Raw genomic sequence first — 26906 nt, forward strand, 5'->3', positions numbered from 1 at the left:
CTCTGCGCCCAGACCAGACCAGACCAGACCAGACCAAGAGGCCCGTGCAGTGCAGCCATCGGAATGGAATGACTCGCAGATCTTCGTAAAGGTGACTCGGGACGAGACTTGACTCTGCTTCCTTCTTATTTCCTCAATCCTCCTCCCTCTTCTTCATCGGTACCAACCCCTCTTTTCATCCTTTAGCATGTCCACCTCTCCAAGGGCTCGCGGCTTCGTGCAAAATGACGTCTTCTCCTCCGTCCCTCTACTGGGCAATCCCGTAGCAGTCGTCCTAGACGGACGCGGCCTCTCCACAGAAACAATGGCTCTCTTTGCTCGATGGACAAACCTGTCAGAGACTACCTTCATCCTTCCTCCTAGCGAAGAGGTGAAAGCTGGAGGAAAGGCAGACTATCGTCTTCGAATCTTGACCCCATTTGGAGAATTGCCCTTTGCGGGGCATCCTACGCTGGGGAGTTGTCAGGCCTGGTTGGATCACATTTCCTCTTCTTCACAGGGTCAGCTCTTCGCCAGTGGTCAGTCGGACATTATTACGCAAGAGTGCGGTGTAGGCTTGGTCAAGATCAAGCGAGATGGTGCGACGGGGAGATTGGCGTTGGCCGCCCCTGGTTTTACCAAGTACCAGCCTGGTACAGAGGAGGAAATCAGGACGGTTTGTCAGGCCATGGGCATTGAGAGGGGAGATGTCCTGAAGGCGCAATGGATTTGTAATGGCCCTCGATGGTGAGTCGAGTCCAGTCGCATTCGAGCGGTGCAAAGCAGTGCAGTGCAGAGCAGCAGGGCTCACCTTTATCCTCTTCGATCCTTTCCCTTTTCCCCTCCAGGTTCGGTCTCCTACTACGCTCCGCACAAGCAGTGCTGAATGCCTCTCTCCAATCTGGCGGTACAGACCTCCTCGCCGAGGGAGGTGTGCCCTTCATCGGTCTCACAGGACCATACCGTCCTGCCGCTGCACTTTTGCAGTCCGCCGGCCTCCTGGATGAAGCCGCCGTTGCGACCTTGACAGAGGAAGTCGAAAAGGACGGGACGCCTTCAGCCTCCTTGCCCAGTGCCAGTCCCACTGAGGGCGCAGCACAAGGAGAGGCGACACCCCTCGCGAGCTGGGAGGTGCGCGCCATCTTCGAAGGGATCGAAGACCCGGTCACTGGCTCACTCAATGCTGGCTTTGCCCGCTGGCTTGTCCAGGACGAGGGACTTGCGCAACGAAACTATGTTGCTTCGCAGGGAAAGTGTATGGACCGAAGGGGCAGAGTGTACGTAAATGCTGATGGCGATGCGGCAAGTGGGAGTGAAAAGGGAGAGATCTGGATCGGTGGAGACACGAGTGAAGTTATCCGGGGCGAGGTGCGGCTTTGAGGATAAGAATACAGGTCAAACTGGATCGGAATATCTACGAATCTAGCAATGATACCATCACGTTCTAGCTCAGCTGCACGATATCAAGTGCGTTCGCTCTCCCTCTATTGCACCTAACCCCTCGCCGTCCGGTCTCTAAGCATCCTTGACCCTTGCCTTTCCCTCTCCCTCACTCGCCACCCTCTTCATCAACCCCTCTCTCCGCTTCTCTCGAGCCTCGATGGCCAGTCCAACAAAGACAAGACCGACGCCGGACCATTGGTAAGGTGTGAGGTGGTGGGAATAGACGATTAGGGATAGGAGCATGGTAAAGAGTTTGCGGGTGACCTGGGGAGTAAGAAACCGAGAGCGAGAGAATATTAGCGTGTTTCTTGCAAATTTTCGTGCTGCTGCCGGTCGCTGGTGACTTACTGTAATGCTAACGAGAGTAAGACTGCCAAAGCGCTGTAGCGTTTCGAAGATGGCCACTTGTCCAATTGCTCCTGCCATGGCATACCCCAGCAGATCCCTCACCACCTCTGGATGTCTTCCAATAAATGCCATTGCCGTCTGTAGCTCTGAACTCCCACCTTTACTACCCAGCGCTGCCCCAATCAGAGGGATGGAGTGGAGTGGTAGGAGGAGGGAGGCGCCCACGAGGAGCGAGGAGAGGGCATTCATCACGAGCATCATCTGTGGTCCGCTGACCGTATACCGATGGAACACCTCATCCTGCGTTGAATTTGTAGCTCCATCCAACAAAAGGTTCAGCGCTAGCAGCCCAACGCCAACGAGACTGTCCCCCTTCCCAGGACCCTTGGCAGAGCGCTTCTTCTCACTCTCGGCATTGAAGAGCATGAAGATGGAGATGCCGATCGTTACTAGTGTCACCACGCCGTACTTGTACGCTGGAAACTTGCGTCTGTATAGTAGCACATTCATGATTAGCACTGGTACCAATTTGCAGGATTTGGCTAAGGTGAGTGTCGGGTAGGAGATCCCGTGTGCGAGGGAGTGCAGACCAAGTTGTGAGGAAGTGGACTGCAGAGTAGCGATGAGGAGGTAGCGTAGCAGGAGTGGTGAGACTAGCGACGAGACATTGTCAGGGATTGGGAGAGCATGACCATTCTGCTGCTTGGTCTGGCTGCGGGTCACTGCTGGAGTAGGCTTGGCTAGCCGTTCTGCACCCCTCGAGGAGAGGGCGCCCAGTCCCAACCTGTCCAGAAGTGGCCTCTGATCGCTCTTCGACCGATTGAGCGTTAGGTATACCGCAGCTACTAGTGTGGAAAAGGTGGCTTGTAGCCAGTTGAGCAGCAGTGGAGACCGGAAATACTCTGCTTGCTGTTTTTTGCCTCCCAGGGGCGACCAGGACGAAGGGTCGTGATGCGGGGTATATGGAGTAGTGGTGAGACGCTCTTGAAGGAGGGCCCAGAGGAGGAAGAAGACGTAGATTGATCCGGCGCAGAGGCCCAGAGAGGCGAGAGTCATACTCAGAATGGGACGTGAGAGGAGCCTCAGAAGACAAGGTAGATGGGAAACGATGTCAGTACGATGGACCTGCTAGTAAGGAGCTCGTTGTGCATACGTGTGTGCGTGTTGCTTCTTCTCCTTCCGTCGTGCGTCAGGACTCCGACCCAACACTTCCGCGGAAATGCCACGCGACACACAACAGAGGCCAAACACAGACAGACAGACACAAGCAGGCGGGAAGGATGTAAAGACGGTCTAGTCCAGAATGAATTCAACGTTAGGGTATGACTATGCGCGATGGAGGAAGACAAGGGCACCCAGGATACTCGCCCTCACTTGCTTGTCGAGGCTGCAAAGGCTTCGTTGAGGACCGCGAACACTGCCGAGCCAATCAGTCGATGCTCTAGCGCTGTACTTTGCGGTGTCAGCTGTCAGAGAGAGAGAAGAACAAGAAGAGAGGACTGTCAGTAATCTTACGACCTCGTTGATCTCATGCGTATTGCTCGTCCGTACAACTCACCTTGTCGGGGTGCAACTTGATCATCGCCCGCGTATATGCCTTCTTGACTTGAGCATCGGTAATCACTTCGTGCATGCCCACCTTCTTCCAGCCAAGTGACTCCCACACTACATTTTCCAAGCTACTCAAAAGAGCCCTGATGTTTGTCTCCTTGCCAGCTTTCCAGGCATTGACCCTTGCATCAATCGAGTCCTTCAGCGAGTCCGCCGCCGCCTCTTCGGCAGCCTGAGCAGCATTCGCAGCTCGCACTCTATCACGACCTGCCTGCTCAGCTTTGCTCACAGCTGAGACTGCAGCGCTCTTGGCCGCTTGGCGAGAAGCCGTCGCCCTTCTGGCGCTAGCAGTCGATCCTGGACCGCCTCCAGCACCGCGATCACTACCCATCATTCCTCTGCACCTCTTGATACCGTCTTGGGCGCTCTTCATGTTCTTGAATCCGCTCGCTGCCCCGCTTCCTTGCTCCTTTTCGTACCTCTCGAGCAGTGTCCAGTCCTTCAGAGCTGGGATCCACTTCTCCAGCATCTCGCCAGCTTGTGCTCGCCTGAGCAAAGCCTTCGAGTAGGCATCTCGTAGGTTCACCTCCCCACTCAAAGGGGCAGGCAGCGCTTCGAGATTGGAGGGCTCGAACATCGCTTCACCTCCTGAGCATATCAGCTGGAGAACAGCGCCAGCATCTCGGCTGGCAGCTGGAGCATCGCCGTTCTTGAGCCGAGCATTGGAACGATTGTTGAGAAGAGGAATTCTGCGCAGTGATTGCTCGCTGAGACGCTCAATGGCGGCAGAGTAAGCCGCCTCTGCCTCACCATATGCTCCCTGCTTGAAAGCATCGTTGCCTCTCGTCTTCAGTGACGCGGCAGTGGCATCCATAGGTGAAGTATCATCCGGGCAGAGTGATCGGGCAATCTTGTTAATCACGGGAGTCTCGCGGACACTCCTTGCGGCAGGCTGAGGGGCTGTGCTTGAGCTTGGACCAGAACGTGAACTGGCCGCCCAGCGGGCAGAAGAGAGGTAAGCCTTGGGCCCCGCTTCTTCTTTGGCCGCGGCAGTTGAGGCTTTGAAACGAGCTGAGGGCGGAGCATCGTCCCAGAGATTGCTTTGCTGAGCGACTGGCTCTGCTCGCGCAGCCGGCTCGCCAGGGTCCTTTCGACGATTCGTCGAAGGAACGAAAGAAGGGGCGACCTCGTCCTCATTATCAGAGTCCTTGAAAACTTCGCCTCCACTGCTAGGCGGAGCCACTTCCTGGCTGGTGTCTCCTGACTTGGCCTCATTCTCTGCCATCTCTGCCTCCACCATCCATCTAGGTTTGCCTTCCCACTCCTTGCGCTCTGATGGCTTAGGTGAGTTTGCACCCCATCTTCTAGCCCAAGCTTTGGCAGCTGCCACTCCGCCGTCGATGGCAGGACTGGCTCGTCCGCTTCCTGCAGCCTCCGCAACATTGCTAGGAGTCGCTCTGCCAGAAGAGTTGGCCCCAGATCCCAGCTGCCGTTCTTCGAGGCTCTTTTGTGCTTGAGCTTTTGCAGACGACCAGAATGCGTTGGCTTTTGTGAAGACCGTGGCACCCAATTCTGAAGCTTGGGAGTAAATCTGATCGGCTTGCTTCTGCCAGCCGAAGTCTTCCTCTCCTGCACCAGCGGCGCCATTGCGAGGCGAGCGTCTTCCAGCGGGGGACGATGAAGCAGGAACAGCTAGACCGTCGTCTCTGCGGGGAGCTGCTCTGGTCTGTTTGCCTCTACGAGCGGCTCGGCGCTGCCTTTCTCTCTCCTCATACTCTTCCATCTCCATGTCTCTGCCGTCTTCACCCTGTAATTGCTGTGCCATGCGGCGATCCTCGTCCTCTTGTGTTCTGCTCCCTTGTCGTCCCCCATTCAGGAGGGATTCGAGAGCAGCCTCAACATCTAGGCCTGTGGTCGTTTGCGCGAGGGCCTTCCGAGCTTCCAAGGGTGAGAAACCCATCTCTACGATCTGACCTAGAAGATGAGGCGGCGGCGAAGGTGGGCGGGGGCTAGCAGCAGGGGCAGCGCGCTGAACTGACGCTCGCGGACGTTCGTTGTGAGTTGTACGTGTCGGTTTCTGTTGGACAGGCTTGCCAAGTACGCCAAGAAAGTCGTCGTCGCTCTCATCGTCGATGGTCGAATGCACAGCAGGAGGCGCAGGGGAAGAGGCGCCTCCGAGTGCACTGCTCTGGCCTTCGCCGGGATCTTCATCAAAGGAGAAGTCGAAGGGATCCTTCGGCGTCTGTCGGCGAGGCTGCTGCTGGAACGCGAGCTTCTGTGTACCACCCACTGGTCTTGAAGACTCTGGTGCTGAAATGAAAGCGTCTAGGGCGTCGAAGGGGTCGACTGCTGGCTTGCTGAGGGTTGCGCTGGTCTGCTTCGGCGGCTGAGCTTGAGAGGCGGACTGGCCTAGAGATTCCCAGTCTGCGTGAGATGACCATGCATCGCTGGTCTTGTTATTCAAGCTACCTGGACCAACTTGCGACGCTTTTTGTCTGTCTGCCATCGACGCATTCGCATTCGAAGCGGAGGAAGGTGTGCCGAAAGAGGACAGGAGAGAGGAGAAGGCATCGTCGGCCGCGCTGGTTACAGGAAGTGGCTTTGTTGTAGCTGGGACAGCTGCTCTCGGTATTGTTGGCGAAGGTGCGGCAGAGGCCGAAGGGAGAGATCTGGTGAGTGCATCAAAGTTGTACGACGAGTATTGCTTCGACGCTGCTGCTGTGGGTGCAACATGCGCCTGAGGACGAGACGAGGCTGCTTGTTTGCCCGAAGAGGCAGACGAAGCAGAGGAGTCTTTCTGCCAGTCGAGGTCGAAGAGATCGTCCATAGCGGTGTAGCAGAGGACTCTCGGAGACCACGACGACTGTAGACGGTGTACTGGTGATGTGGTGTGACCAGGTCGCTAGAAGGAAGAACAAGGAGCCGAAGCACGAGGGAGCAGAGTCCAACACCTGCGAAGCCTCGGAGCTGGCACGGCCCGACACGGAAGTGGGGGCCGGGGGGAGGTGTGCGCCAAGCGCCAGGGCCTGTGTTCACACTACCGCCGGTACCCTAGTGCTATTTGCCATGCTCCACACACACAGAAGCATCCTCACTCCTAGACACATACACCTTGCCGTACCCCTACTATCCTAGGACCCTTGATCATGACATTCCGCGCCTTGATGTCTCACCTTTGAGATATCACTAGCCGCAACGGAAACGGCAGCTAAGGGGCCCATCCTCTCTGTGCCAAGACCGGTCACTATAAGAATCCTCTTTCGAGGTCATCAGAAACTTGGCCTCGACCATACTACCATAACCAATCATGGTGGGCTCACACGGCCTTGGGAGCCCAGGTTCAGCCTCTGTCATGGAAGGTCTAAGCCTTTCCGCTACTCCGGCTTACATCCGCGGCCCGGCCTATCTCAAGCTGCCGTTGCTCACACTTGGCTCGTTGGGAACGCAGATTGTCTGGAGCGTGGAGATGGCTTATGGAACGTGAGTGAAGAGGAGGGCAAGCGCAGTACCTGGCGCTTCAGGCTTTATGCGAGACCTAGCTAATGAATCTGATCTGCGCTGCTTTAGACCATATCTCCTCGAGCTCGGTCTCAGCAAAGCTGCAATGGCAGCTGTGTACACCGCAGGACCCATATCTGGTCTGGTGGTGCAACCACTGATTGGGGTCCTCGCAGACAGGTCAACTCACCGTTGGGGAAGGCGTCGGCCCTATCTTCTGGCTTCGTGTCTAAGCTGTTCGGCATTTGTCCTGCTCCTAGGCTATGCACGGGTCCTCGCTGAACTCTTTGGATTACCATCCGCGGTTCTCCTGCTTACTGTGATAGCCATCTGGGGTCTCGATTTCTCAGTCAATGCCGTCATGGCTCTCAATCGGGCTCTGATCTTCGACATGCTACCCGCCGAGCAGCAAGCAGATGGGAACGCATGGCTGGCTAGACTATGCGGCATCGGCTCGATCCTGGGCTTCTTTGTGGGGGACATAGACTTGCCCAACTCATTTCCCTTTGCGTGGCTGCCATCCTTGGGCTCTTCGAAGGGCATGACTGCTAGCGAACCTCAAGTCCGCTGTCTCAGTCTGCTCACCGTCACCTTCATCCTGTGCACCCATGCCGTTGTAGCATGGGCTGCCGTCGAACAAAGGCTCGAGCCAGTACCCGGGTACCGCAATCGCGGCTCTCCTGCCTCTCAAGCTGCAGAGCTCAATCCACTGCGAGTACTGAGCCGGACATGGAGAGACTTTGCGCAGACCGCGATGACACTGTCCACGCCGATCAAAGAGGTTCTGCGCATCCAGACGTTGTCGTGGCTCTGTTGGTTCCCCCTGATGTTCTACACGACTGAGTGGGTCAGCAGTGTCGCCGTCAGTGGTTATCTCGCGGATCTTGCGAGTAACGGTAGCAACCAGCAGCCTGACATGAAGAAGCTCAAAGCCCGTGGTACACGAGCTGGCTCCCACGCCCTGTTCCTTCAAGCTCTCGTGTCGTTCACTTGCTCCTTGCTGCTGCCCCAGCTGCTTCCCACGCCCGACAGTGAGCCCTCCAAGGCTTCGGGCCTACCGCGCCGCGCACGTCGGTCGTCGTCGTCATCGTCATCGTCGTCTTTCGAAAGTCGGTCGCGAGTTTCACGATGGCTCCCGGCGTTTGCCCAAAACTTTAGCGGTGTGAGGCTGACAAGCCTGTGGACGTTGGCTCACTTTTCGGTAGCGCTCGTCACCTGGCTCACATGGCCTGTCGCGTCATCCAAGAGCATCGGAGCTGCAACGATACTCATCGCCATGGCTGGCTACTCCTGGTCTGTCACTAGCTGGGGACCCTACTCTCTTCTAGGTATACTCATACAGAGCGGTCTCGCTGACACCCAAAATGGAGCTGCTGGAGCTTATCAATCCGTACCAATGAGTGACGGTTTGAGCAACGGGACAGAGGATGACTCAAGGGAGGCAGAAGAGTTGGCATCCAGAAGGCAAGAGGCAGTAGACGAGGACGAGGAAGCCATCCTCTCTTTCGACCCCTCTCGTCCACCTGATGACTTGATCACTGCGTCTGGTGAGGCGGCTGGATCGCATCAAGCAGGTACTATCTTGGGTATCCACAATACTGCCATTGTCATCCCACAGCTCTTCGTCTCGCTCCTGGCTTCGGTCATTTTTGCATTCTACGACAATCGTGGTAGCTCTACCACAGACCAGCCAGGCAGCGCGCCTGCTGCCGCTCCGGCCACGAGTTCGAGCCAAGGGGACACGATCGGTCTAGTCTTTCGGCTCGGAGGCATCGCATCTATCGCAGCGGGCTTCTACACGATCAGGCTTGCCAGACAGTGGGGAGACGTCATTGCCGGTGCAACTGCCGGTGAAGGTGCTAGCAGTGAAAGTGGGAGCAGGAGAGGCGGAGGGCGGAGGCTGTCTGCTCAGTCTGCGTGATCTTCGGAGCCAGCGCAAGAGACTTGGAGATGTCACGTCTGTCATTGTTTCCTATTGTCATGTGTGTAGAGTTTGCGTTAATTTCATGGTAGCGACGGCACCCCTGTCCGATCGTAGGCCTGACAGCTGCAGTGACCGCACCTCTGCGTCTACCCCTTTGTTGCGGCTTCGGGCGCCCAAGAGGGCGTTCGGACCTCTTTGACAAGAGACCGACCGAAGGGAAGAGCGACCAAAGGGGCTTCTGGAAGCCAGTCAATGATGTTGATAAAGTCTCGCAAAGCTTCTATTCTCATTGGTTCGTTCCCTCCTATCGCATTGCCGCCTATACCTAAAGTTACGCTCGTCAGACATCGATTGTTCTTACGCAAAGTGAGTGAGGGAGGAGACAGTGAGAGACTACACCACGTGAGGAAACTGCAATCGCATCAAGCCACCGATGACAGCCCATCTCATGAGCCTAGTGGACGATAGAGCATCACTGCTACAGATTGCCTGCTCGAAGGGCGATCTGCTATCGTCTGTCTCGGCCGTACCACTGCGATCCGGAGTTGCTCTGGCGAAAGCGGAGGCGCACAGCCACAAGTCGGCGGGCGACGGAACAGGGGGAGAAGCAGCCACGCCATGCGGACAGGCAAGGAGCAACCTTTGGGTTGGCTGGCTTTCGCGCTGGCACCGCGCGGTCGACGTGCCTCGTCCGCCCGCCCGCCCGCCTGCCCGCCCGCCACGCCCCTGGCTTCCTGCCGGCGTGCTCGCCCGCCTCACGCCCCGTCCGCCTGGCTGCCTGTCGCCCCTCGCCCCCCCTCGCCCACCTTATCCTACTCATCACACACACACCTTCCCCCCCCCTGAAAAACACACACCACCATCTCCAGCTCACCCGCAAACCGCTCGAGTCTCACCGCTTAGCACACATACCCAAGTCTTTCCTCAGCGCACACGACTGTCCCTCCTCTTCGATTCACACCACCTTTGCTCCCTTCGAAAATGACCGACGACCAGAGAAGCAGCGCCGTTTACCTGGTGAGTGTGGGAAGATGGCAACAGCAACCTATCACGCGTTTTCCATCGCGAGGCGATCATCATCACCATACTGACATCTTTGACCTTTTCATCTCGCCTTTCCCTCGTCTTCTGTCCTTCAGGCCAAGCTCGCTGAGCAGGCCGAGCGATACGAGGGTGAGTGTTGACGAAAGGAAGTGCCTTCTCGCCGTGTTGGACTATTGCTAGCAAGGCACGTCAGCACGTTGGAAGCATACAGTGCAGAAGACGCACTAGTGGCCTTCACTGGCCTCAATGAAGTTGCAGAGAGCAGCGATGAAAGGCTAGGCGTTGGAACACATCTGGCTGGACCGAGTGTGTGGTGAATCTAAAGAGTCCGGACACGCGACCCCAACCATTCATCCAACGGAGGGTGCATTGGAGAAGCGATAGCAAGCTGAAGAGCTCAGCAGCTTCCTGAACTGCTTCGATCGTCATGCATCGTCCACGATTGGTGGAGCACCCCTGACTGACGTGTATCTCTCCTCCTCCACCCTTCTCTTAGAAATGGTCGAGAACATGAAGAAGGTCGCCTCTTCGGACCAGGAACTCACTGTTGAGGAGCGAAACCTCCTCTCCGTCGCTTACAAGAACGTCATTGGTGCCCGACGTGCTTCTTGGCGAATCGTCTCCTCCATCGAGCAGAAGGAGGAGTCAAAGGGCAACGAGTCCCAGGTCACCATGATCAAGAGCTACCGTGAGAAGATCGAGGCCGAGCTTGCTCAGATCTGTGAGGACATCCTCGAGGTTCTCGACAAGCACCTCATCCCCTCTGCTGCATCGGGTGAGAGCAGGGTGTTCTACCACAAGATGTGAGTCTGCAGAGAAAGTGTAGCGAGTAGTGTGCGGCTGGCGAGATGCTTTGCCTTGCAGGTACAGTGGGGCGACGCTTTCGAGTGTGTACTGACCGCACTCCCTCATTTTTGCTCACCTTCACAGGAAGGGAGACTACCACCGATACCTCGCCGAGTTCGCCACTGGCCACAAGCGCAAGGACTCTGCTGACAAGTCTCTCGAGGCTTACAAGGCTGCCTCGGATGTGGCTGTGACTGAGCTGCCCCCTACCCACCCCATCCGCCTGGGTCTGGCCCTGAACTTCTCCGTCTTCTACTACGAGATCCTCAACTCGCCCGACCGTGCTTGCCACCTGGCAAAGCAGGCCTTCGATGACGCCATTGCCGAGCTCGACACCCTCAGCGAGGAGTCGTACAAGGACTCGACTTTGATCATGCAATTGCTGCGTGACAACCTGACTCTCTGGACCTCTGACATGCAGGAGTCTGAGAGCAAGCCCTCTGAGCCCGCTGGCACCGACGCCCCAGCTCCCGAGTCCAAGGGCGAGGAGGCTGCTTAGATGTCCTCGGCTCGAACGTGAGGCTTGTAGGAGAAAGTGGGGACAGGGCGAGCTCTAGACGGGCGGTGGCGGTGGAGGAGAGGAGAGACGCGAGAAAGAGAGGTGTTCGCAAGAGCAAGATGTCAGAGGCAGTGTCGACGTTGTTCGTATTTCTTGGGTCGAGTCGAATCAAGATCTTCAGTCGTACCTCCACGTGATAGAAGGCGGAGACGCGATTCCTGAGGCGGTGAAGGACGAGGGCAAGCTAGGAGTGGTCGAAGCCCGTCAAGTCTTGGCTCGTCTATCGAACCTTCAAGATTTGCTGAGCATCTGGACTTCGTCAAAGTCAACTTGCGGGCTGTCTCCTATCTCCTCGCTGTCACCCCCCTTTCTGGCTTCCCTCTGCCCCAAACCGACTTTCTGCTTCTGAGTGAGAAGGCGCACAAGCCCCATGGCTTTGTCCCTTCTCGTCGCTTCTCTTTCTTTCTCTCTCTTTGCCTCTCGATCTCACCGCCCCCTGTGCTACCCCAACCTACTCAGATCCTCAATCCTCTTCCCTTTATTCTGTTCTTTTCCGCCCCCTTTGTCTCTTTTCCCCATTTACGTCTTACCGCGAGAAGTCAAACATACGATTTACCAAAGTCTTGCGTGGACTAGAGCAAAGTGAGAGGGTGAGCGCGAGCGAGAGTGCAATGAGAAGGGGAAGTTGGTCACAGGACAGATTGCCTTGATCGATCGACCAAGGGTTCCGATGACAGAAGCCTCGGAGAAAAGCGTCCAAGAGCAGCGACGGAGATGACAGGAGCGCACGCATAAGCTCACCTTTACGCTTCGGAAAAGCACTGACGATGCTTCTAGAGCGCATATCCGATTGAGGGCGAGCTCGGCTAAGTACCATGTGGTAGGTGATGGATAGCATTAGGCTCGCAGCTGGACGGTCTCTTCTCTTCACTTTCTGCCTTTACCAAAGAAGCATCACCCCTTTGCTTCATGGCAACGAGCCGCAATCCTCGGCTGAGCATCCTCTCGCCTCACGTATCGCGTGTGTGTGTGTGTGCCTGATCGACTCGCGCCTCCGGAGGTGGACTGTCGAAGGAGACAGGCACAGGCCAGGCGAGGCCAGACCTGACAGAGCGTCCACTCTACCGCGCGCGCATTGCCCCTGCGTCGCTTCGCCTGCTCCAGTCCCGGCAGGCGAGTCTGTGCAGTGCCGAGGGAAGCACAAGACGACGAGGGATGTCGTCTGCCACGGACCTCGCCTCGCCTGGCACGCCCAAGGCGAGTTGAGCCCCCGCCTGCCTCTGGCCCCTCCCCCGTTCCCCGTTCCCCAGGATCCAGATCTCTCCTTCCTCCTACTCGATCTATACTATCATATTCTCGTAAACGCTATCCAGGCCCCGTCTTGCTCTAGGTAGTTGAGGTAGTCTGATTTACTAGTGCTGGCTTAAGGTGAGTCAGGCAGGACCATCCGACAGGGCGCCTGTGGGAAGCAGTACTCGGCCAGAGAGCAAGGAGGCCTGACTCAACTTCTTCCCGGATTCATCCCTCCCGGCCTCATTGCTGCGTTGCCTTGTTCGTCTCAGTAAAAACGTAGTGTACAAGAACAACCCGAGCAGTATGTCGTTCAACCGAAGGAGAGCTTGCTTTGTCTGTGGTAGGCTGGGACATCTGGCAGATGCCTGCTCTGCTCCCAGCCGTCTCTGCTTCCAGTGGTACGTATCGCTTCGCAAAAATCGGTTGCAGAAGGGATCAGGAGGTTGCAGAAACTACACGGCGCTGACAGGCTGCAGCTCTACCCATTGCTTTGCGCATATATCACAGTGGAGAGCCAGGTCACGAGTCTTCTGCGTGCGAGTCTCCACGAACGGATGACCACAAGCAATGGTGAGCTGTTATGATAAGAGGCATTGGTATCGACTTCGGCTGGCCTCTGAAAACTAACCTCCTTGCATCTCTTCCTCTCGCAGCTACGGATGCGGTGGCGTCGGACACATCAAGAGTGCTTGCCCTAGCGGCCCCAAGCCTCGGGCTCCCGGTGTTGGTGCCGGTCCCGGAGCTGGCCCTGGAGCTGCCTCTGGCTGCTTCACCTGTGGTGAGTTGTAGTGATAAGGGTCGCTTCCCCTTGTGACATTGTTGCTGACGGCCCTCGCTTTGTCTCATCTTTGCTACTCAGGTGGACCTCACTTGGCCAAGCAATGCCCTCAGACCAACGGTGGTGTGATCCGACCATTCCCAGGCCGAGGAGCTCCAGGAGCTGGTGGACCCGGTGTTCGCTGCCACAACTGTGGAGGACCCAACCACTTTGCCCGGGACTGCAAGTCGGCCCCCATGGCCGGCCGAGGCCCTGTTGCAACCCGCCCTCCCAAGAAGTGCTACAACTGCCAGGGCGAGGGACACCTTGCTCGCTTCTGCCCCACTGGTCAGGGAGCTGCTACAGCAAGTGCCACTGAGGGCAGCGCCCCCGCTGTTGCCGAGACTGCTGCTTAAAGCCGACGTCTCCAAGGGCCAGCCAAGGACGATGAGAGAAGGAGAGATGTGCGGCAAAATTCATCTCGTGGCAATGGCGGCAGAAAGGTCGTAAGAAGCTGGAGTCGTTGACTTGCAGTCGTTAGCTTGCAAGGGTTGCTGCTTCATCTATTCCTACTTATTTACTACCAGCCACGAATGACCCTCATGTATCTGATTACCTCTTAATGCCGCACAATGAGGTTGACCATCCACACCGTCGCCCAAAGTAGTGTGTGTGTGCATGTCAAGAACCCTTAGGAATGTCTGGATGGACTCCGTCACAGTGCCGTCTCTGAGCTCTTCCATAGGTCTGCCCTGCGTCGCGAGTCCAAAGGCAGCTGGGCGCGGAAGCACAAAGGGACGACGGACAGGGACGTGCGCCGGGCCTCAAGCTGGCGGCAGTGGCCTTCTCTCTTTCCTGTGGCTGCCTACTCTCCCTTTAGCCCTCCTCTTCGTTCTTGTGTCGTGTCCGCATACCTCCCTGAACTCGACCTCGAATTGATCACAAGGGATTCCCAAATCATTCACTGAAGGGCTCCCATAGATCATAAGTGCTCTGCCGGCAGAGGTGGTCCCAGGCTCCACGCGCTCAGCTAGCCCCTTACCTCCACCCACCCTTTCCCCCACGAGCAAGGCCAAGACCCCTCCCATTTGCTCACCGCCATCATCTCTCGCGCCTCGCAAGGTCCTAGGTCAACATGGCAAGCACTAATCGCTTCATGATGCGCGGCTTGACGCAGTACATTGCCGACCTGAGGGCATGTAGGGTGCGGGAGCTAGAGGAGAAGAGGATCAACAAGGAGATGGCGCATATAAGACAGAAGTTCAAGGAGGGAAATTTGGATGGCTATTCGAGGAAAAAGTACCTCAGTAAGGTGAGAAGAGCCAAGAACTCCACGAGGTGAGGGGAGAAGGGCTGTCTTGCTGACTTAGCTTGCATTCACAGATCGTCTTCACGTACATTTTGGGCTATCCGGTGGACATCGGCCATATGGAGGCCGTGAATCTTATTTCTAGTACAAAATACTCGGAGAAGCAGATTGGATACCTCGCTCTCACTTTATTGATGCACGAGAATTCGGACTTGGTGCGGCTGGTGGTCAACTCCATTCGAAAGGATCTGGATGATCTGAATGAGGTCAATAATTGTCTGGCGTTGCATGCCATTGCGAACATTGGAGGGACAGAGATGGCGGAGGCTCTCGGACCTGATGTACACAGGCTACTCATATCACCGTGAGTACTGTGGCCTACATTTACAGAAGAACCGAACCCTGGCGCTCAGTCCTGCTGACGCTCTTCCGCTGGTCACCTCGTAGCACATCTCGCTCGTTTGTGAAGAAGAAGGCTGCGCTCACTCTGCTACGACTGTATCGAAAGAACCCCGAAGCCATTCCTGCGGAAGAGTGGGCACCTCGCATTGTGGCCATCCTTGACGACGAGGACCTTGGTGTGACCACGGCTGTGACCAGTCTGGTCATGTCCCTCACACAGGACTTTCCTGAAGCGTACAGTATTGCATATCCAAAGGCGGTAGATCGAATGGCTAGACTTGTCATCGAAGAGGACTTTTCCGAGGACTACGTCTACTACAAAGTCCCCAACCCTTGGCTTCAGGTCAAACTCCTACGTCTTCTACAGTACTGGCCTGCCACCGAGGAGCCGACGGTCAGGATGACCCTGGACAATGTGCTACAGACGATCTTGAAGCTGGCCTATACCTCTCCGAAGAATGTGCAGCACAACAATGCTCAGAACGCCATTCTCTTCGAGGCCATTAATCTTGCGATTCACCTCGATCCAGAGTCTAGTATCGTGACAAAGGCCTCGTCGCTGCTAGGCAGATTCATCTTGTCGCGGGAGACCAATGTGAGGTACCTTGGTCTAGACACTATGGCTCATTTGGCGGCGTGCGCTGAGTCTCTAGAGCCTATCAAGATCCACCAAGGCACAATCATCCTCTCCCTTCGCGACCGAGATATCAGTGTCCGGCGGCGAGGGCTTGACTTGCTGTACTCAATGTGCGATGTGAGCAACGCCAAGGCCATCGTAGGAGAGCTTCTGCGCTACCTCTCTACTGCAGACTATGCTCTTAGAGAAGAGCTTGTGCTCAAGATTGCCATTCTCACGGAGAAATTTGCGACCGAGTACAGCTGGTACGTCGACACTATCCTGCAGCTAGTAAGCTCTGCAGGAGACCACGTTGGAGAAGAGGTGTGGTTCAGGGTCATCCAGATCGTGACCAACAATGAAGACGTGCAAGAGTATGCTGCGACGAAGGTCTTCGAGCATCTGCAGTCTGCTTCTTGCCACGAAAACCTCATCAAGGTCGGGGGCTATGTTCTGGGAGAGTACGGGCATCTCATCGCGAACAACCCTGGAGCATCCCCCATCGAGCAGTTCCACGCATTGCATTCTCGCTCACACCTCTGCTCGCAGCCGACGAGAGCGCTTCTCCTTTCAACGTACGTCAAGTGGCTCAATCTCTTCCCGGAAATCCGTGAGCAGATCATGTACGTCCTCAATCGCTACACACACGTTCTGGATGCCGAGCTGCAGCAAAGAGCTTGCGAGTACGTCGCGCTGGCTAAGTTGCCAAGCGATGAGCTCCTTCAAGTGGTGTGCGACGAGATGCCACCCTTCCCAGAAAAGTCGTCTCTTCTCTTGAACAGATTACAGAAGAAGCATGGTGACACGGGCGACAAGCGCACTTGGATCATCGGAGGCAAGGAAGTCAATCGCAATCGTGACGATGTGCGGATGGAGTCGCTCAAGAAGGGACAGGTCAACGGAGGCGCTATGCCCACTGGCGGTCCGGCACATACAGTGATACCCTCTGAGCATGCTCCTGACTTGACAACGGCAGATGCAAACGGCACAGTCAACGGCACGAATGGCGCAATGAGCACTTCGATGGATAGACAAGATAGCAACGATTTACTCTCGGGACTCGAGGGTCTGGACCTGACTTCCTCTGCCGACACCGGAATGGGACCTACTGCGGAAGCAGCTGATGGTGGGAATAGCGCTGATCAAGCTTTGCTTGGTGGCAGCAGTAGTGCAGCAAAGTCCGGCTCGACATCCCCCATTGTCACGCGGGAAAGCTCATCGTCAGCTTTCATTGCGCCAGCCATGACTGGCGGCGGATCATCGTTCGGTGGACCGCCGCAATTCACGTCTGGCCATGAGAAGTCCTTCCATCGCATCTGCTACTCCAACGAGGGCGTGCTATTCGAGGATGCTCAACTGCAGATTGGTATCAAGTCCGAATTCCACGGCAAGCAGGGTCGTATCGCTCTTTACTTTGGTAACAAGATTTCCGTCGGCTTCAGCTCATTCAGTCTGCAAGTGCGGTCACAAGAACCAGAGGCATTGACCTGCTTCATGACAAAGATGCCCCCTTCCTCCCTCGGAGCCATGACACAGGTGCAACAAGTGCTGCAGCTAGAGTGTAAAGACTTCTTCACCTCTCCTCCCATCCTGCGGATCCAGTACCTGGCAGGCTCAATGCAAGACCTCACCCTACGTCTACCCGTAGTCGTGTCAAAGTTCATCGAGCCAGTCCAGCTAGGGTCCGTGGACTTCTTTGAGCGGTGGAAACAGATTGGTGGTCCGCCCCGCGAGGCCCAGAAGATCTTTGGCAACTTCAAGCTGACTAGCAGCGGGGCGGTGGATGTTGCTAGGAACAAGAAATTTATTGGAGGGATGCGACTGGGTGTGCTCGAAGGTATCGACCCGAATGCAAGCAACATTGTTGCGGCGGGTGTGCTGCATATGACTAGTGGGAAAGTGGGATGTCTGGTTCGGGTGGAGCCTAATGCTCAAGCCAAGGTGAGGAGAAGGTGGTGGGGCAGAAGAAGCGAGCCTCACAATGCCGGTACTGACAATGTCCTGTCTGCACCTTTTCTGCGTCAATTGCAGCTATGCCGAGCGACTATTCGCACTACCAACGACCTAGTCTCTGCGGAGCTGCTCAAGCTGATTGTGTCTGGTATGACTGGCGATGCCAATGTCCTACTGAACTCTGCCTGATGCGTCCACCTCGAGTAGATACCGTCTCGATGTCCACTTTCTGCGTCGTCGCCATTCTCAGGGGAAGGCGTGCCATCATCATACCAACTTTTCGACATCGTTCACCTTTGTTCTTGTGTCGCCCCAGCTGTGTGTGTGTGACGTGACGTTGTGAGTTCACCCGCGTCAGGGGTGCAAGCGCTCTCCTCGGGATGCAAGACACGGAGAGGTATAATTGTGATGAATTGCAATTGAGATTGGACATGCATCATCTCCTCCACCACCAGAGGAATACCTGACAGCCGAATGAGGGACAGATAAAGCAGGGGTGAGGGTAAGTAATCTGTGCTCGCCTCCGCTCTCGCACTCTTTGTGTGTGAATCTCTACTCACAAACAACCAACAAACAAAGAGCAAGAATCCCATCATGTTCCAAAACCATCCTCCTTGTCTCTTTGCCATTTTGTTCATCCTCTGAAATGTTCCCCCTAGAAAGGCGCTAGCCCCACTCATTGCCTCTCCGAGTGTTCCCAGCTCCTTTGTTCCCTCGCGTACCTCGTTTCCAATACCCAACGTGATGTCTTTGAGGATCTTGACACGGTCCGATAAGCCCTGCAGTCTCTCATCGTTTTGCTCTTCGAGCTGCTCCGCCTGTCGATCTGTTCCTCCCCACCATTTCGAAGAGGAGGAGGAAGAAGTAGGTGCAACAGGCGACTCGTCGAACTTCTTACGATCGTACTCTGACCAGTCTTCTTGTGGCAGTGAGGCGCCACCTCTTTGGTTTTGAGCCGAAGAGGAAGAAGAAGAGGCAAAAGGATGGCGGGAAGAGGCAGATCCTGCTGAAGTTGAAGTTGAGGCCGAAGTGGAAGCGTAGGGTTGCTCAAAGGGAGAGGCGGTCCTTCCTATTGAGGGAGCTTGTGGAGAGGCAGAATAGTTGCCATATCCGTACCCGGCTAGCATGGCGTTGCGATCGGAGACGCCGCCAGCGCCGTATCTCCGCGACATGTTGGGAGTTTCTCAAAGGAATGAGTCGATCCGCAGGAAGCGTAGGGCAAGGTTGGCAATGGAGGTGGACAGCGATGGTGGCCCCTTGTCCTTTGCTGCTTGGCTGGTAGGCTGTGACTTGCTTGCTTGCTCGTTTTGGCGGAGGGGCCACCCAAGCAGCTGAACGCGGGGAGAGCCTCCATGCTTCCGTTCCGATGCACCGCGCGCAGCCCCGCCCAGTCTGGAATGGCTCCAGCTCACCCACGCAACAAGGCGCAACCAACTCCACCCAAGAGACACGCATGGACTAGAAGCAGACACATACACAGCATACAACCACCTCGACTCACCACTCCTTTCCTTTTGTTACTCACCACCAACCACCCCTACAGCCATCATGTCCTTTGACTTTGGCTCTTCCAACAGCAACAGCAACGATCCCACTTCCGACTTTGTCTCCAAGTTCCCCGACCTGGACGGAGAGGGAGGCGATGCAGCCCTCACTGCTGCTGCCACTGGCACTGGCACTGCTGGCGGAATGAGCAGTACGGGCGGAGGTGCTCCTGGTGGATGGGGAGAGGAAGACGATATGGATCTTCTTGGTGGGGGAGCTTCTAGTGGAAGTGCACCCGTGGGGAATGAGAAGCCGAGGGATGAGAGGGAGGCATTTGAGAGTAGTTTCCCGGAGCTTGATGATCCGGATTTGAACGGAGGAGGAGGAAGCAGCGCGCCTATTGATGCTCAGCCCACTGTGAGTAGACTAGCTTGGAGAGTAAAGTGTGGACCATGACCTTCTGTCCACGTTCTGGGCGACGTGCGAGAAGCTGATCACTTGAGCAATACCGTTCCCTCACTAGGCCTACGCTCCACCCACTAGCACCAGCAACGGTTACATGGCTCCCCCTCCCACCGGAGGCGCCAGCAATACCCAAGTCTCCGGTCGTGGTCCCAGTCCATCCCACTTTGAAGCCTCGTCTACAAATCGCTTCACCAATCAATTCGACGATGAAGAAGAACCCGAACCTATGCGAGAATGGCGTCACACTCAAGGAGACTTGATCGCTCGACGTGATGCCGAAGGAGAACGTCGTAAAGCCGAAGCCGTCTCTCAAGCAGAACGCGATATTGATCAATTCTACAAGGAGTATAATGCTAAAAAAGAAAAGAGTATTGCAAAGAATAAAGAGGTGGAGGCGGAATTTACTGAAAAGAGGAACAGGGAATTGGCAGAGGGGACTACTTGGGATCGGATTACCAAGTTGGTTGAATTGCAGAATTCGCAGAGTAAGACGATTGCTCCTGGAGGACCGGGAAGTACGGATTTGTCCAGGTTCAGAGGTGAGTCTACGGAGAGCTGGGCAGAGAAGAGAGATACGGGAACAGCAGACGCTCACTCAGCCAGTCCCTTTGCGACTCCTCCTTGCCCATTTTGATTGCCAGAGCTGCTGCTCTCTCTTCGCAGGGAAGGAGAAACCGCCCCCGCTGCCGGTGGCTACTAGATGTTGATGCCATTCTCCCCGAGACTAGCAAACACCTTGTTCGTGTAGGCACTCAAGAAGAATGATGCTTGATCACTGCAGAGCCAGATCGGGAACAATGGCTGCCCGATGGCAATAATGATAATAGCTTTCGCATCTGCTACGAAGCCCGAAACGATGTGTGGGAAGAATGTACAATGTCGCAGTCTTGATCATATCTCTCTCTCTTCTGCTCTCCGCTACTCTCTCCACCTAAAGGAGTGGTCAGCTGAACTAGTTAGCGCTCACACTCATCGCCTCGAGTCCCTCCTCGATTCCTCCTCCTCCTCCCTCCTCACCAGTCCGACTCGCATCCGAAGCAGACAGCAACGAAGAGTCTTCCGTGCCGTCGTCACCACGTCCACGAGCGCTTCGCTGGCGCCTCCGATGGTGGTGGGAGCGCTTCCCGCTTCCGGGGATCTGCAGACCTGGGCGACTGGCCGAGAGGGCTAGGTGAGGATGCTGTTGATGCTGATGATGATCCTGGCTTGATGAGGTGAGAGAGCCTTCCTCCTCTTCTTCCTCCTCCTCTTCCCCGCCAGAGGTAGACTCCTCCTCCTCCTCGTCCTCGTCCTCTGCACTCTCCTCATCCGAGCCCTCTTCTTCATCACCACCAAGTCCCACCGGCGCAACATCCCTCCATTCCCTGTACAGAGGCGCGACGAAGCGCTCTGCAGTCGAAGAGAGACGATAAGGGTCAAAGGGAAAAAAGCCCTCGAGGTCCTTTGCTAGGAAAGCCCTGGTGCCTGCAGCGCCCGCTGTACCGCCCGTGGCATTGTTGGGTGTGGACAGCATGCCTCCTCCACCTCCTCCCACCTTGGAAGACGCAGCAGCAGCAGCAGCAGCAGCCCCATGGCCGCTTTGGGAATCGGTGCTGACTCCCATACCTGCGCTTCGTCGATTATTAGCCTCTATCAGACTCCAGCAGTAGAGGAATCCTACGTGCTGGGCGACTGCTGCGAACTGCCGGACTACCGTGCCAGAGCAGTGCTGCAGTGGGTTCAGAGGAGAGAGGACAGCACGCTGTAGGATCGAGAGACCCTGCGACCAGCTGCTGGTACTTGTGCCGAGGCCCGCGGCTGTGCCGGTCGAGGTGACACCGTGTGGATCCGTGTCGATGTTGCTTGGCACGTCCAACTGGATCTCACCAAGTGCAACATCTTGTGCTGAAGATAGAGAGGAAGAGAAGGACGAGGGACCAATACCGGGAGCTTCTCGTGCTTGTGCATCTGCATCTGCCTTGTTATTGGCCAAAGAGAGATGCTGACCTCGGTGCATGGAAGAAGGCATGGCGTACGAGGAAGACCCAGTCGAGGAGAGAGACCCGATCATTAGTCCTCCATCGACCTCGTATTCGTCAGCATCCCTCTCGTTGCTAGAGGTGACGCTAGCTGCTTTTGAAATCTTGCGTGGCGTGGAGCTGCTCGTAGCAGCGCCAGCAACCGTACCAGCGACTCCCGAACCGGGCCCACCAATCTTGAGGTCTTGCCATCTGAAGCAGAAGATATAGAAGACTGCCTGTGCCACGGCGTACCAGATTGCATGCTCTTCGCTCCCAGGAGGGGCGACTGCAAGTCTCCGAGTCCGCTCGTCGGCCATGTTGACGAGTCCGATGGAGTTGGCGAGGGTGATTGCGTTCGAGTAAGCTTCCAGATGGGCTTCAAGATACGAACACAGATTCAGGACCACAGTCCTCGTGTAAGTCGGTGTGATGTAGTGCGCCCGGGAGACAAAGGACGCCACGTAAGACGCGGATGCTTGGCGTAGCACTAGCGGCTCTGCACGCTCGCGTTGACCGGAGGAGCGATCCATGCTGTCATCTTCGAAGCCGCCCACACCAGACCTGGCATAGATGGCCTTGTGGATCAGGAAACCGAGGAAGTAGTCCGCAAAGTCGGTCTCTAACGAGCAGTACCAGAACAGGAGGAATTGTACGTGTCGACACTTGAACGTCGGCAGGATGGAGCGCGAGAATAGCTGCAGGAGATGATGGAATAGGGCGTCCCTGGTTGCCTCAAACTCTTCGTCTACCTCTGGTGTTGTCCGTAGGGTTTCCTCCGTCTTGACGGAAAAGGACTGTGGCCGCTCCGAGGTTGGAGTGACATTGCCCGACGAAGGGGCAGTGGTACCGAGGAAGTCGTTGAGCCAGGTAGACCTAGGGTCCAGCACTAACTCGGATGGACCTGTCTTCTTGCCCTTGACTGTGCCCATCTTCTCGAGGTGCTCGAGGCAGACCTTCATGAGCGCGTCAAGCTTGTCGACCAGCTCCCTGACTTTACGTTCCTTCTTTTCCTCCTCACCGTCCGAATGGAGACCGCCCGCTCCATCACCATCGACGTCTTCGATATCTTCGTCCGAGAGGTCATCGAATCCCGTCCCTCCCTCGTCCCCCGAGTCCGAGCCCTCTGACGAATCATCGTCGTCGATCACCCGGTCAAATGGATCCAAATCGGAAGCAGCAGAATCCTTTTCTTCACCAATGTCGCTACCTTCGCCACCGCCCTCTTCTTCAAGCTCGTCTAATTCGATCTGGATCTCGACGTCCAGTCCAATGGCCCGGTCTGCCACGACCCTCCAAACAGTCTCTGCGACCTGCCCCTCGTACTGCGTGATGAAGAGGATATTCCGAGCAAAGGTAGCTTGCTCTCTCTTGCTCTCTCTCCTGTGCGGGAAATGCTTGACTAGAAGCTGATTCAGTGTGGAGACTGAGGTTGGAATGAGGGTGAGGACTGCTCGAAGCAGGAGGTGGGTTCGGGTGTACAGCAGCCGACGAGTAGGCTGTGTAGGTGTCTGCGAGCTGGCTGTTGCATCGGCTAGAGGCGCGCGCTGATTCGGTGGCTGCAGCGGTAGCCAATCTGATCTCCACCTCAGAGCCTTGACGATCCTGTTGAGGACGTTGGCGGCCCACTCTGTACGAGCGCTGACTAGGGCACAAACGAAGCGACACCAGCTCTTGCAGAATTCATCAGTGGCGCCTGCCCATGGTAGATCCAAAATGTTCTCAACGAGCTGAGAGTGAGAAGCCATATCTAGCTTTGAGACATGATGCGATAGAGCTAGCAGCCACAAGGCCAGAGAACGTGTACCTGAAGGATTTGAGGGGGAGAGAGCTGAGGATCTGAATTGGGACACCAGATCCCAATATGACTTTGTCGAGCCCTGTGAGAAGAGAGACAGCAGGTGGAGATTTAGCATGAGCTCCCCTATCCCGGTTTCTACCATATCTACCCGCCGTGACATTTCCCTCTGTACTCACCCTATCCCTCTCGAGGAAAGCATTGTCCACGAAAGCGGTATACATGCTCCTCTTATACTTATCAGTGGCCATAGGTGCAGAAACGCCTGGATCGGCCGTTCCTCCCGGCGGCCCGGACAACAACCTTGCGCTGGCTGCCAGAGCAGATTTGACCGGCTGAGCGCCCGTCCGCCCGGTAGAGCTGCCCCTCCCACTGGGACCGCCGATACTGCTGCTGCTGCTGCTGCTTCCCACTCCATCCTGCTCTTCCTCCTTCATGCGCTCCGTCAATGATGAAGACGAGTCTTTGCGAGACCGCCGCTCGGCTGCTGACCCTGTGCTGAGCTTCTTGGTGGGTTTAGTGGGCGGAGTAGCGCTGTAGACGTTGCCCTCGTCCTCCTGCGCTTGCTGGCGCTGCTTGCCATGGATAATATCCTTCGGGCCTACAGAAGGAGCCGAGCCGGAGGAGGGAGGGAGTATCGAAGTCGAGGGCTGCGTTGTACCTTTGCGGGGCCTCTTGACTCCTTTGGCGGGGATAGGATGCGAGTGTGCTGAGGATGATGGGGTGACGGCAGGCGCCATGGCTTGCAAGGCCAGGGAGGCGGGAAGGAGTGGCAAGGTGGAGCAAGGCAAGAGTAAGCCGTGCCAGGTATCGGGCTGCACGTGTGCAAAAGCAGAGGTAGAGAGCTGAGAGTCGCCCCGCCTTTGCGAGTCTGCGTCTGTAAGCAACAGTGGTGCTTAGCAGTGTGACTCTGGCCTTGCGTACCTGCGAGTATCGAAGAGGCAGACTTAGGAAGGAACGTAGCCTCGTCAGACGACTTGCAATCACGACGCGGAGAAATTTCATTTGCAACGCAGCCAAGTCAAAGCGGAAAGGGGAAAATCAAATCAGCCCCGCATGGACGTGTGCATCATCTTACCATGCTGCCAGACGACTGACCCAGGATAGGACATACCGACAAGCTCTTGGAACTGGTCAAGCAAGGCCTTTGAGGTCGGGCAGCTGAGTCATAGCTGCTCATGGCGCCGCCTCCGCCCAAGCGAAAGCTCATTGACTTGGTGAAGGACGACGCAGATGTGCAGCCAGCCCAAGCTCACCGGCCCTCGCCTTCGTCTGGAGCCAAGCCAGGCGTACCGCCAAGCGCTCACGATGCCGCCAAGAAAGGGGATGAGGAGGACTTTATGTCAGACGCCTACCTCACCTCCATTGCCAACGCTGCGAATGCTCCGGCATCCAAGGGTCCTCGTCGTCGTCATCTGCAGGCTGCTATTCCTCAAGAGCCAAAGGATGAAGAGACGCAGCGCTTCCTTGGTCTGAGCAAGAATCTTATGGACAGTGGCAAGGAAGGTCCACTGGCTGGGGAAGACAACAAGGCGATGCGGATGATGATGCTCATGGGCTATGAGCCAGGCAAGGCCCTCGGTGTGGACCGTAGGGAGGAAACAGAGCAGAGGGAATTACCTGACGAGAGCAAAGAGGCAACCGTGCACGAAGACGTCCCGGATCCCAAGGTCGACCCCTCCTCCGCCCTCTCCGGACCACTCGCAACGAAAGGCCAGGGACCCCACCTTCTCGAGCCTCTCCTTCCCAACACCTCCCGCCTCGGCTCAGGCGTATCGGCCCGCAGAGGTATCGGCTCCCTCTCCACGCTCATCTCCCGTGCCGCCCAATCGCACGCCGAAGCGCAGGCCCGCGAAGTCCAGCAAAGCAATCAGCTGCAGGACTATCGCGCTCGCTCTGCTCTGCTGGCAAAGGAGACGCACGAGAGGAAGCTCCTGGAAAGAGGAAGGAGGACCTGCTGGGAGTTGGACACTCGAGAGGCTGATGGGAAGGTGGGAGGAGAGGAAGAAGGAGAAGGGAAGGCAGACTATTCGCCTCTTTGGCTGGACGAGAGGTGGTTCACTTCCAAGAGCGAGGACTTGCCGGCGGAAGTGGCACAGCTGGTGGAGAGGGCGGTGGGAGATGAAATGGTCGACAAAGAAGAGAACAAGCCTGAGGAGGCCGAGCGAAAACAGGAAGAAGGTTCATCAGACGCAGGAGGCGACATACCGCCTCCTGCCCAGCCCGTTACGCGACGGGTCCAGACTCGTCAGTTCCTCTCCCTCCCCGTCTCCGCTCGCCTGGCGATCACACTCGATCATCTGCGTTCGCATCACCACTACTGCCTCTTCTGTGGGGTGCAGTACGACTCACAAGAGGACATGGAAGCGACCTGCCCTGGTGAGGAGGAGGAAGATCATGATTGAAGGCAAAGATTGAGTGCGTTCGTCTCTTGTAAACGCTAATTGTATAGTACATGTCACCTCATCGCGCGTGCCAGCCTTTGGTTCACTCGTCTTCGTCATCCCTGCTGGGTCCGCTGCCTCCTTCCAACGCTCTTCTGAGCATCTCCCTGACTGCCTTTTCATCGCCGCCGAACTCAGAGGTTCGAATGGACAATTGGTATGAGACTGAGCAGCAGAGGGCGAGCGATTGGGACGGAGTCTTCGATCAGTACTGTACGCAGGGTCTGTTGTGTCAGCATGGGAAGCACCCAGTACTTACGATCCTCAATCTTCCTGAGAGACTGCGTCGTGACTGCCTGCTTTTTCCTCATGTCCTGCACCAGAAAGGTGAATGGCTCAAGGGCTTCTCTGATCTCTCTGAGCAAGCTCAAGACGCTCCTGACTACACTGGCAGGGTCGCTTGTGCCTTTGCCACCACCTCCGCCAAGTGCATTGGTAGCAAACCTCATCAGCTCTCCCGTCAGGTCTGAAATGCCTAGGAGGTAGCGATGCGAGGGGACAGGAAAGAGGAAAGTTGCTGGGATCGTAAGAGGCTGGCCATTTGAACCCACAATTGAGGTTGAAGGAGAGATGATGAAGAGGTCTTGCACTTCTTCGAGGGTGATGAGCTTGCCGTGGAGTAGAAAGTGGTGAAAGGATATGGCCTCAATCTTCAAGCGACATTGACAAGTCAGTCTACCATCCTAGGGGTCAGAGCGAATCTTCATACACTGTGTACTCACGAACTCTTCCAGTCCCCCGCCCAGATTCCTTTCGTACCTGATACATTGCTGCCCGATGCGGTCCAGATCTTCCTCATATGCTACCCTCTTTACGATGTTGACGATCTCATCGATCTTGCTTTGAGCCTCCTTCTCCATCTTTGTCGGCTGGCGGGGCGGGTCATTGGCAGCGGTTGGAGTCGGAGGAGGCATGCGGTGGAGGTGAAAGATGAGCTTTTTCGAGAGGTTCGTGACGTCCCGCGAGGTTTTGATGAGACGTTCTCGACGATCGTTCTGTTGAGCATGGGGATGCAAAAGGGTCGAGCGGAGCATGTACGCACTCAGTCAGCTTTAATAGCATCTGCTTTCGAGAATGTTTGCGTACTTACGTGTGCGTCAATCTCGCTTCGGTAGCCATCGAACGCCGAAGCAAATTGCTGAGACCTTGTCACCGCAGACGATGGCTCTCCGACTTGTATGCTTGACTCTACCGCTGCTGTCATCTTGTATCGCTCCTTGGTAGCGAGGAAGGATGTGTGGGGGCAGAGGAGACT

At 56.2% G+C, this 26906-nt stretch overlaps 12 protein-coding genes across 12 annotated transcripts; 7 read left to right on the top strand and 5 right to left on the bottom strand.

Moving 5' to 3' along the window:
* Positions 1-122: 122 nt before the first annotated feature.
* BCV69DRAFT_285103 (Diaminopimelate epimerase-like protein) lies at positions 123-1433 on the top strand. The gene is made up of 2 exons (XM_025493278.1): positions 123-726; positions 828-1433. The coding sequence occupies exons 1-2, from the start codon at positions 188-190 to the stop codon at positions 1357-1359; spliced, it is 1071 nt and encodes a 356-aa protein (XP_025345637.1). The 5' UTR covers positions 123-187; the 3' UTR covers positions 1360-1433.
* On the bottom strand, positions 1214-2900 carry BCV69DRAFT_285104 (UAA transporter). Its single transcript, XM_025493279.1, has 2 exons — positions 1771-2900; positions 1214-1686 (listed from the first exon to the last, which is right to left on the bottom strand). Exons 1-2 carry the CDS (start codon positions 2824-2826, stop codon positions 1495-1497), a joined length of 1248 nt encoding a protein of 415 aa, XP_025345638.1. The 5' UTR covers positions 2827-2900; the 3' UTR covers positions 1214-1494.
* Positions 2901-3048: 148 nt separating this feature from the next.
* BCV69DRAFT_285105 (hypothetical protein) lies at positions 3049-6234 on the bottom strand. The gene is made up of 2 exons (XM_025493280.1): positions 3329-6234; positions 3049-3236 (listed from the first exon to the last, which is right to left on the bottom strand). The coding sequence occupies exons 1-2, from the start codon at positions 6146-6148 to the stop codon at positions 3141-3143; spliced, it is 2916 nt and encodes a 971-aa protein (XP_025345639.1). The 5' UTR covers positions 6149-6234; the 3' UTR covers positions 3049-3140.
* Positions 6235-6706: 472 nt separating this feature from the next.
* BCV69DRAFT_233639 (hypothetical protein) lies at positions 6707-8659 on the top strand (the record flags this gene model as incomplete). The annotated part of the gene is made up of 3 exons (XM_025489868.1): positions 6707-6801; positions 6889-7932; positions 7978-8659. Coding segments are annotated over 3 exons (1821 nt in total), but the record flags the coding sequence as incomplete, so codon positions are not given.
* A 1065-nt stretch (positions 8660-9724) lies between these two features.
* BCV69DRAFT_304702 (putative BMH1-14-3-3 protein epsilon) lies at positions 9725-11347 on the top strand (the record flags this gene model as incomplete). The annotated part of the gene is made up of 4 exons (XM_025494658.1): positions 9725-9760; positions 9883-9916; positions 10284-10590; positions 10718-11347. The coding sequence occupies 4 exons, from the start codon at positions 9725-9727 to the stop codon at positions 11130-11132; spliced, it is 792 nt and encodes a 263-aa protein (XP_025345641.1). The 3' UTR covers positions 11133-11347.
* Positions 11348-12728: 1381 nt separating this feature from the next.
* BCV69DRAFT_252875 (hypothetical protein) lies at positions 12729-13598 on the top strand (the record flags this gene model as incomplete). The annotated part of the gene is made up of 4 exons (XM_025490490.1): positions 12729-12823; positions 12933-12995; positions 13079-13158; positions 13285-13598. The coding sequence occupies 4 exons, from the start codon at positions 12729-12731 to the stop codon at positions 13596-13598; spliced, it is 552 nt and encodes a 183-aa protein (XP_025345642.1).
* Positions 13599-14219: 621 nt separating this feature from the next.
* On the top strand, positions 14220-17702 carry BCV69DRAFT_74864 (putative alpha-adaptin C). The gene is made up of 4 exons (XM_025495498.1): positions 14220-14494; positions 14566-14855; positions 14939-17450; positions 17541-17702. Exons 1-4 carry the CDS (start codon positions 14318-14320, stop codon positions 17649-17651), a joined length of 3090 nt encoding a protein of 1029 aa, XP_025345643.1. The 5' UTR covers positions 14220-14317; the 3' UTR covers positions 17652-17702.
* On the bottom strand, positions 17419-18745 carry BCV69DRAFT_285114 (hypothetical protein). The gene is made up of 3 exons (XM_025493281.1): positions 18023-18745; positions 17539-17925; positions 17419-17448 (listed from the first exon to the last, which is right to left on the bottom strand). The coding sequence occupies exons 1-2, from the start codon at positions 18632-18634 to the stop codon at positions 17899-17901; spliced, it is 639 nt and encodes a 212-aa protein (XP_025345644.1). The 5' UTR covers positions 18635-18745; the 3' UTR covers positions 17419-17448; positions 17539-17898.
* Positions 18746-19010: 265 nt separating this feature from the next.
* On the top strand, positions 19011-20112 carry BCV69DRAFT_288487 (hypothetical protein; the record flags this gene model as incomplete). The annotated part of the gene is made up of 3 exons (XM_025493626.1): positions 19011-19368; positions 19529-19951; positions 20054-20112. The coding sequence occupies 3 exons, from the start codon at positions 19011-19013 to the stop codon at positions 20110-20112; spliced, it is 840 nt and encodes a 279-aa protein (XP_025345645.1).
* Positions 20113-20364: 252 nt separating this feature from the next.
* On the bottom strand, positions 20365-23325 carry BCV69DRAFT_273888 (RNA polymerase I-specific transcription initiation factor RRN3; the record flags this gene model as incomplete). Its single annotated transcript, XM_025491022.1, has 8 exons — positions 20365-20853; positions 21010-21209; positions 21579-21675; positions 21736-21915; positions 21967-22161; positions 22333-22535; positions 22608-22927; positions 22997-23325. 8 exons carry the CDS (start codon positions 23323-23325, stop codon positions 20365-20367), a joined length of 2013 nt encoding a protein of 670 aa, XP_025345646.1.
* Positions 23326-24116: 791 nt separating this feature from the next.
* On the top strand, positions 24117-25686 carry BCV69DRAFT_285116 (hypothetical protein). The gene has a single exon (XM_025493282.1). It carries the CDS (start codon positions 24386-24388, stop codon positions 25610-25612), a length of 1227 nt encoding a protein of 408 aa, XP_025345647.1. The 5' UTR covers positions 24117-24385; the 3' UTR covers positions 25613-25686.
* BCV69DRAFT_263454 (Translin) lies at positions 25668-26868 on the bottom strand. Its single transcript, XM_025490734.1, has 4 exons — positions 26742-26868; positions 26374-26646; positions 25911-26301; positions 25668-25816 (listed from the first exon to the last, which is right to left on the bottom strand). Exons 1-4 carry the CDS (start codon positions 26853-26855, stop codon positions 25695-25697), a joined length of 900 nt encoding a protein of 299 aa, XP_025345648.1. The 5' UTR covers positions 26856-26868; the 3' UTR covers positions 25668-25694.
* Between the last annotated feature and the right edge of the window lie 38 nt (positions 26869-26906).

The sequence above is a fragment of the Pseudomicrostroma glucosiphilum genome, assembly GCF_003144135.1.
Source record: "Pseudomicrostroma glucosiphilum strain MCA 4718 unplaced genomic scaffold BCV69scaffold_16, whole genome shotgun sequence".
NCBI classification, from domain to species: domain Eukaryota; kingdom Fungi; phylum Basidiomycota; class Exobasidiomycetes; order Microstromatales; family Microstromataceae; genus Microstroma; species Microstroma glucosiphilum.